The sequence below is a fragment of the Musca domestica genome, unplaced genomic scaffold, assembly GCF_030504385.1.
Source record: "Musca domestica strain aabys unplaced genomic scaffold, Musca_domestica.polishedcontigs.V.1.1 18, whole genome shotgun sequence".
NCBI classification, from domain to species: Eukaryota; Metazoa; Arthropoda; class Insecta; order Diptera; family Muscidae; genus Musca; species Musca domestica.
In genome coordinates, this window is record NW_026712238.1 from 12,105,310 (window position 1) to 12,114,313 (window position 9,004).

A 9,004-nucleotide genomic window follows, 5' to 3' on the forward strand; every position below is an offset into this window, starting at 1 on the left:
AAATTATGAAGTATCGAAAATAGTTCTATTTTGAATTTTATGCGGCGCATTTATTGTGGTGTAATAACGAGAAATCCATTGCATGTGGGTTGGCAACGCGGCACTTTTAACGGAACTGCCAATCGCCATATACGATCAACAAAAAGGCGCAAAAGCTTGGCGTTTCCTTTAGAAAAAATGCAAAATTTGTAGTTTGTCGCGAAATTTCATACGAGTCGGTTGTATCTAATTGGAAAAATTGAAATAATAACCAAAATCAATTAAATTAAAGTGAAAAAATTGTAAAAAGAGAAAAAAATACTTGTTCATATTCAAATTATTTACGGCAAAAGTCAAATAAATATAGATTCTTATGATATTTAATAGAAATTTCATTGGTTAAAAGTGTTGTGAAGCTGAGCTGTGGTGCAATTGCTCATTGAGATGAATTTCCAAGTACCTCAAGGAATTTCTTCTGATGTAATGTAACTTTAAACAATTGTCAGTGGTTAAATTGTCAAAAGAGAAAGAAATATTGGTTCATATACAAATTATTTACGACAAAAATCAAGTAATTATAGATTTGTGAGTTGGGATTTCTTTGGTAAAAAATGTCCTAAAGCTGAGCAGTGCTGTAGTTGCTTAATGAGATGAGCTTCCGAGTGCATAAAGACTTGGCTTTTGATGCAATATAACTTTAAACAAATGGAAATGGTTATATTTTCTTGACTTAACCAACAATCCTTGGCCCCAACATGGATATGCACACCAGCACTTCTTCATACGAAATAAACCGTGAAATGCAATAGTGTAATGTTGAAAAACTATTTTTTATTCTTAAGAAGATTGCAATACGATTGCATCGTATAAAATAACCTAAAAAGAGTAAGAATTCAAAATTAAATTACAACTCAAACGCAGTAATTTTTCCAATTAGTTTAATCGGTAAAGTCGTGGTCGTGTTTTGTTTCCGTCGCGTCGCGTCGCCGGGAAGAAACAGAATCCTTTAATCTTAAATGATTTGGCTGTGCAAAACATTTATTATTAAAAATGTCCTATGAAGTTGGTCATGCCGTCTTGAAAGATCATGTGAGATCCTATTAAGAATGCGAAACATAAAGGAACACCGAAATGAAATGTGCAGAAAACGCGTTTAAATAACCCATCTTGGCCAAGAAGAACTCAGGTCGTTAGGGACCATCGTGGGAGAATCCGTCAAGAAAATAAAGTGAATTTTAATAAAATAAGTTAAGCCAAATAATCTGACGGTGAACGTACCTTATAAAATGCCAAATGTTTTAACTTTTTGCAAACGCGAATGAATCGGTAAAATTTTGATCGTGACGTTCTAACAGTCGAGCCGATGAAGAAATACGTTATACAAAAGTGTGTTAAAATCGGTTGCAAACAATTAAAAAAACTCAAGTGTCCTATAATGTGTAAATTAGAGTTATTCTGAATCGACGTGGAAGATGGTGGTGTTTGCGAGATTCAAAAGGTATACTTTCTATAATTAGTTTGCTTACCATACTAAATCCCTAAACAATTTAAATAACTGCCTTATAGTTTAAACATCTTCATACCGGCCACAAAACTGCTGTTTTTTAATAAACTGATGATACTGGGTAATTATAATTCTGAAAACTATTTCCTCAGTATGCATTTGAACCTACAAAAGATACTGTTTCGAAAAAGGAGGTATAAACCCCGAGTTTGAAACCATTATTTTACCCATTCCATATAAAAAAATTTGGAACAATTTCTGAATATAGGGAGGTACCTCATTTTCAATACTATCCTCGACACAATACAAACTACTGTGTCAAATTTATAATGTGGGCTAATCGTGAGCAGACGGGCAGACATCGTTAAATCGGCTTAGAATTTTATACTGAACATGGGGTCTTTTATGCTTTTTGCTTTATCGGGACTGCGACGAATATTTAGAGGTGCTACAAAAGGGATTGACAAAGTAAATACATCCTCCGTCCATGGTACCATAAATTCGAACTTAAATGCAGATAAACCAATAGAAACTGCAATCTACTACGTCAGTATCGAATGCGAAAATTAACCCAAGGAAGATTTTATTTACAATCCCCAGACAAATATGTCATAAGCTCAATCCTTCTTCTTTCTCACTTCGCAAAATTCTAGCCTATTACAAAGAACATAGCAATTAAGATGTACAGCTCAAATTGACAAAAAAGTAGAATTTTGTGGGAAAACCATCTTTGAAAATTCTCAATAAAAATTCAATTCAAATTCTTAACAGTTTCACACATTTACATTTTTTCCAGTAGTCCACCAAAAGGTGGTCAGGCCGTCCTGCAGGTCGCATTTATTGTCCGATCCAGATGAAATTTTGCACAAATTATTTGTTTGGCGCAAGGACCCTATTGATAATATAAAAATTCCAAATAGTATGGAATTTTGCACATACTAGCAAATTAGACCTGAAAATAAGTATGTCAAATTTGATAGAAATCGGTTCAAATATAGCTATAGCTCCCATATACATTATTCATCCGATTTTTTATTTTTGTCCTCCGCAGCTGTAATATGCACTCCGTATCAACAATATTCTGGGAAATATATCAAATACCTAGGCAAATTTAGTCCTATGGACTTGAAATTATAATCATAGCTGGTATGATTTAATTCTCACAAATTCCTCATAAAAACTTTTATTTGTTATGTGAATCTCCACTAAATATACAAAGTGGTGTAGGGTATCATAAGTCGGACCCGACCAACTTTAAGCCTTTTAATACTGGTTTCTATTACAGAGAGAATTATCTCAATACCATATAGACCAAAGATTTCCCCCTGTTAATTCAATTACTACTGCTTGATGCTACTACTAATGATGCAATTTTGTCACGGACATAATTTCGATTGTCCCTTGATTCAATTATCTGAGATCCATCTTCATCTACAAAAGAGTATTAATTTTTAACAAATTATTTGTAATTCAATATTTTAGTATCATCCCTTTTTAAAGATTTTCAATTTCCAGACAAATTGACTGATATGATATTGGACAAGACATAAATATATGTTTTAATTTTAAAGGTATATTTGTACGTGTCCCCTTTGGAGATTGTCTTACCAAATTAACGAGTTGTTGTCAGATTCTACATTTATCTCTTTGATATGTGGTCCCCTACTTATCAACGCCACTAAATATTGATAAGCCATAAAATTCACTAAATAACAATTCTGTGTCATAATGGCCCCTTTATACTCAGTTGTCTTCACTATATCTTTAATTTGAAGACTGTCTTTAAATAATGTTCTCACCCTCTTTGGTAATTACTTACATTTCGTCGAAATAAAGAGAAAACTGTGTAGAAATAGTTTGTCTAATGTATTGATATTTATTTATGTTTCTTTTATGTTTTCTATTAATTTAAGTGGATTTTTGTTTTTGTTTTAACTAATCAATATACTTATAATAAATAGAAAGGAAAACTGTCTAAATAAAGTTTAAATTACATTATTACAAACTGATGAAAAACTATGAAGATTGTATTTTACGTTAAGATCCATTTAATGAATGTTGCTTTGGAAAATTTTGGTTAAATCAAAGAGACGGATCCAATTCAAATTGAAAAAAGCTGTTTTTGCTTGATTATCTTTAGATGATATTGCCAATATTTATAGAAATGGAAAATTTATTTAAAGACTTTCGACTGATAACTATTGCAACTAGTTAGAGATAGAGGAAAAGAAGGTATAGAAGTTCTGTGATGACGGAATGGTTTTGTTGTTGGTTTTTATTCTTTCTTTTTTTCTCTATTTTTGTAATTGTGGTGAGTTTCATTCTAAATACAAAAGATCAATATATAAATTATGTATTAAAAAATTGTTTAATTACAAATAAGAACTTAAATTATAAGACCCAAAATGTTGGTTCTCGCCTTCTTAATACCTTTGATTTGTTGGCGTTGTTTTGCATGAAAGGGAAAATAGTAAGAAAACAAGTGTATGTTTGTTGTAGATAAATACCAAATGATGATGTTTATAAAAAAGTGTCAACAATAGTTTGCGCCAGAAACTCAATAGAATTTTTCATTTAACAATTTCGTGATTTCCACCATAGTTTCTATCATTTGGTCTATCTGTCTTTGTTTGCAGAAATTGGCTTCTTTACTTATTTTCAGACTATTCGAATAGTAATGTCTATAAAGATTTCTTGCATAGCCCTTTTAAGTGTTGGTTTTTTGTTTTATTGTTTATATTTATTACTATTCGAATTTCTTTAAATAAGCATACATTTTTGTTTAATATATGTAAGTTTTAAATACCACAGTCTTTCAATTAATTATTATTTTTGTTAATTATTTTTTCTATTTAAAGATCTGATCGTGGGGTGTGATCTTCTGTGGGTGTTGCTTGGGGAACTTCTTCCTTTTCGGCCTCTTCAGTTTTCTTTTCAGTTACGGGGAGTTCAACTTGTTCTTCCTTGTTTGTGTCCTCTGTTTGTTCGGTGACTTTTTCTGTTTCGTTGTTACCATCACCACTGCTACTGCCCTCTTCTTGTTCTTGTTCTCCATCTTCCGATTTCTTTTCCTCACCATCCTTCTTAGCCTTCTTTTTGTCCTTCTTGGCTGGCTTGACCTTGGGCTTCCAAAGATTGATTTTGGTCACCAAATATTTAACTTCACGATCTAGTGTGGACATTTTATTGGTAATTTCCTTAACGGTGAGACGAACATTTTCATAACGCTTCAGCTTATCTTGGGCTTGTACTTCGGTTTTTTGCCATTCGATTGTGTCTGTAATCACCTTGGAGAGTGAATCGATTTCAACTTGTGTGAAAACATCCTTTTCGGGATTTGTGTCCTTGGTCAAATTCTTGGCACTGTTAAGGAAACCTTCGGCACCCTCAATCATTTTCTTCAAGGCCTTTAGGGCTTCGGGGCGTTCCTCATGTTCCCAATGGCGAGCCATAAATACATCGGTCAACTTTTTCAATGACTTGAGTTTATTTTCATACATTTCGGGTGTTGGGTTTTCAATGTCTTCATACAACCAGTCAGAAGCAGCGGAGCATTCAGCCAAGATCTTTTCCTTTTCCTCTTTGGTGGCACATGAGGAATATTCGTCTTCCTCCAATTTTTGTTGAATATCAATGATGTGGGACTCCAAGGCATTGAAGGAGGATTCCAATTGATTTCTTAGGTTTTCGGCCTTGTTGATGGCATCAAGTTTTTCAGCAGCCTTTTCATAGGATTTACCACTCAAGGGTTGAGTGAACTGCACAGTTAGACTGTGCGCCACTGGCTCCTTGACAGTAACAATTTTAACGGTTTCATTCTTTTTGGGGGCGTCAGTCTCACTTGGTTTGGTTTCATTCTTCTCTTGTTCCTTGGTCTTGTCATCTTTACCACCAGTTTCTTCACCTTCAGTGGCATTTCCACTGCCTTCTTGAGCGTTTTCTTCCTTCTTTTCATCATCCTTATCCTTGGAGAATAATTTACTAATGGTACTGCCTAATTTGGCCAATGTGCCTTCATCATCTTCTTCGGTTTCAATTTTTTGTTTTTCATAGACATATTCGACGCCAGTACAACGGAACAAACCCGAATCGTCCAAAGTGAAGAAGGCCTTAATACCCTTGGCATCGACAGATTCATCTTTAGTTTTCTCCAACAATTCCTTGATTTTTTGCAATTCAACGCGAGAAATCTTCAAGCTACCCACAAAGGATTGCTCTTCGGCAGTCAAATGATTCAAATCACCATAATGGACAAAGAAATCAAAGTCTTCGGTGTGTTTGTTGAAGGTAATCACCTTCTTTTGGGGATAAGAGTTCATTAGGCCAAACAAAACACGTTTAACTTGTCTGACTTCAGCACCCTCTCCGGGGTCACGTTCAAAGGTAACTTGAATTGGATAAAGGACAGCATCCTTGACAATGAATTTCTTTACCTTAAAACCAGTGGCCAAATCAGCGGCCTTGTAGACAGCACCAATAGCAGCAGCTTCATCGGCATTCAAGCTCTTGCCCAATTCTTGTTTGATATATTGTTTCAAGGTCTCTTGAACTTTGGGTACACGAGTACCACCTCCAAACAAAATCACTTGAGAAATAACATCCAAAGTCAAGCCAGAGGTAGACAAGGCCTGTTCCAGGGGCTTAATTACTCTGGGCCACAGATCAGAGCAGATTTCTTCCAACTTTTCGCGGGTAACTTGCAACTTAAAGTTTTGATCCTCAATTAAATTTTCAATTTGGGCATAATGATCGTTGTTGGCGGACAAAACATTCTTCAAACGACCAGCCTCCTTAAACAATTTAGCCAAGGCTTTGGGTGATTTAGTTACATCGGTGGTAGTCTTCTTCATGGCATTGAATTCAGCGGCCAAATAATCACGCAATCTCAATTGAATTTCCAAACCACCCAAGGTACGATCGTAACCAACACCCAAAACTTGCACAACAGGATGTGTTTCCTTGGTATGTTTATCCTTAACCAATTGATAGCTGACGACAGCACTGGAAGTGTGACTGGCACCCATATCATAGAATACATAATATTGAGCGGTTTCATTAATACCCGATGGATGGAAAACGCCATAATTCAGGGCAACGGCAGTATAATCGTTGATCAATTGTAAAACTTTCAAATTGGCCAATTGAGCAGATGTCAATAGCGCCTCACGTTCGGCTTGACCAAAGTAACCGGGTACGGTAATAACACATTCGGTGATGGGTTGATTTGTGGCTTCCTGGGCAAATTCCTTGGCCTTAACTAGAATTTGTGCAATCAATTCTTCAACCGAGAACTCTTCGGTATCACTTTTCTTAAAGATGACAGTGTTGCGTTCAGGATCGGCAATGATGTTGTAGTAGGGAAAACGTTTTCTGTAAGAAAAATAACGATGAAACATTTTTAATAAAGGAGTCGATGGAATAATTGGGAAGGGGTTTTAAAGATTTGCTTGTGGATTTTAGGTTGCTTTGATTACTTCTTAAATATATTTTCAGGTTTGTTTGTGGAAAGTGGTATTTTTGTAAAATGATTTCATCTTGGGCCCTAAAAAATACTTGAGACTTATTCGAGTATTTTAAGACTTATTATGGATTTTTATAGACGATTCTGCTCACAAAATAGCTGATATTAAATAACTTTTTACAGAAACGCGGTAGAATTTTTTGTGAAATATTTCACAATGAATCGGAGATATTTTGAGGAGTACTTCTTGAAGAGTCCTGTCCTACGAACCCTTTGGTATTTAGGCTGCATGATTTTGAGGATTGTGAATGTCGAGTTCACGCTCATATATGCAAATATTCACGGTCTTATAAGTAATCAAGAATAGGTATGATATTCAAAACAATTACGCAAAGTAAGTTTGGGGTTCCTTCGCTGGACATTTTGGACATTTTTACCACTTATGAGTGGTAAGGCAAGTTAAGACATGTACGTATGGGCAGTGGGTGTATGTACGGTCCCTATTTCAAACATTTGCCTAACGACATATTCTCATAACCGATATGCAAGTAAATCTATTTGTGGGTAAACTGGTTCTTACTTTTAAGCCAATATTGATATGGATGGTTTTAAAAACTATAAGAAAATATAAAGGACTTTGGAGGCCAATCTCAGGATGTAAAATACATTATGTTTTTGTAAAAAAGTTCTCATTTTGAAGCCAATATTGATTTGGACGGTCTTAAAAACTAGAAAAAATATTTTTTTTTTTCAAAATATTCCGCGAGGGGACATTAAACTTTACTGAAGCAAAAACTGGTTTAAAATACATGCTTCATAAATAATAAGTTACTGTTTTGAAGCACGAAGAAAACCTTGCTAGATCTGGATTGAACATAACGTGTACTCATATATACAAATACTAGACAATTTCACTTTAATTCAATATCCCTTAATGATATTTTATCATTTCATCAGCCATCACTCACCTATACAAATCAACAATGGGGTTATCGATTTGCTTTCCCAACAAATCCAATAGATAACTATAGGCCGATGCGGGATCTTTAATGCCATCGGTGACGGCATCTTCACCAAATGATCGAACACCATTGCGGAAGGACAGTGTAACCGGTGTCTTACGTTTCGATTCACGATTCAAGGCAATTTCCATGGGTACACCAGGTGAGACGATGCCCACCTTCATCCACTCCGAACCCAGATCGACAGACATCACAGCAGCTGCTTCAGCGCCACGTAGGTGAGTGGCGGCAACAAAGAGGAGACAGGCAATTACTGCCATAGACCAACATGACGTGGTCTTTTTCTGCATCATGTTTTCTTTTAGAAGGCGGAGTTCAAACTTTCTCGATACCTACAAATGAAATTTTCAAATTGTTTTTATAATTCACAAAATTTAAAAAAATCAAATTTTCTTTTTTTGGATGTTAGGTTATTTTTGCCGGAAAACTTTCTCTTCTCCTCTTCAATATGTTTCTTTTTTTCTGTGTGCAATCTTTTTGTGGGTTTTGTACGAGAGAAGGGTTTTGCACACACACAATTTCTGTTTGTTTTCTTACACCCGCACGCACATACAATCTGGTCAAGTGTTCTCGATAAGAATTTCGTTCAGTTTTGTATTTTATTATTTTCGGAAAGTTTTTCTGCGGTAAATTTTCATTCAGCGATATTACCTTTTGAATTGTTTTTAAGTTTCTAGAATCCCAGGTATGAAAAAATCGTGCATCCACTGCCTGCCAACAATTCAACTGACGTGTTCCTCTGTCGGCAATTTTGATAGTTTCTTTTGTTCTGACATTCGTACAGCTGTATTCGTCGTTGGTTTGTTTACCTTCTTGTTTTTCTTTTGCCATTCACTGGGAATGGTGGGCTTAACTATAATTAAAAGCCGTTAGTTAGCAGGTGTATGTTAAAAATGGAAATATTACATTTAAGTATATTTTACTATAGATCCATAATTACTAAATCCAATATAATTTGGTCAGTAAACTCATCCGACTACTAAGTTTGCAGTCAAAATACATAATTGGGATTAAAAGTTCAAAGAATTAAAACAAGGT

General features: G+C 34.9%; 1 protein-coding gene across 1 annotated transcript; it reads right to left on the reverse strand.

The window, feature by feature from the left end:
• Positions 1-3,724: 3,724 nt before the first annotated feature.
• Positions 3,725-8,801, reverse strand: LOC101901407 (hypoxia up-regulated protein 1). The gene is made up of 3 exons (XM_005179553.4): positions 8,618-8,801; positions 7,913-8,298; positions 3,725-6,853 (listed from the first exon to the last, which is right to left on the reverse strand). The coding sequence occupies exons 1-3, from the start codon at positions 8,795-8,797 to the stop codon at positions 4,336-4,338; spliced, it is 3,084 nt and encodes a 1,027-aa protein (XP_005179610.2). The 5' UTR covers positions 8,798-8,801; the 3' UTR covers positions 3,725-4,335.
• Positions 8,802-9,004: the final 203 nt, after the last annotated feature.

Coding starts and splice junctions, on each gene's coding strand:
- LOC101901407 (XM_005179553.4), bottom strand. CDS start 8,797: ATGGCAAAAGAAAAACAAGAAGGTAAACAAACCAACGACGAATACAGC. Junction 8,299..8,617: donor ACTTAAAAACAATTCAAAAG/GTAATATCGCTG, acceptor TTTCATTTGTAG/GTATCGAGAAAGTTTGAACT. Junction 6,854..7,912: donor CCCATTGTTGATTTGTATAG/GTGAGTGATGGC, acceptor TTTTTCTTACAG/AAAACGTTTTCCCTACTACA.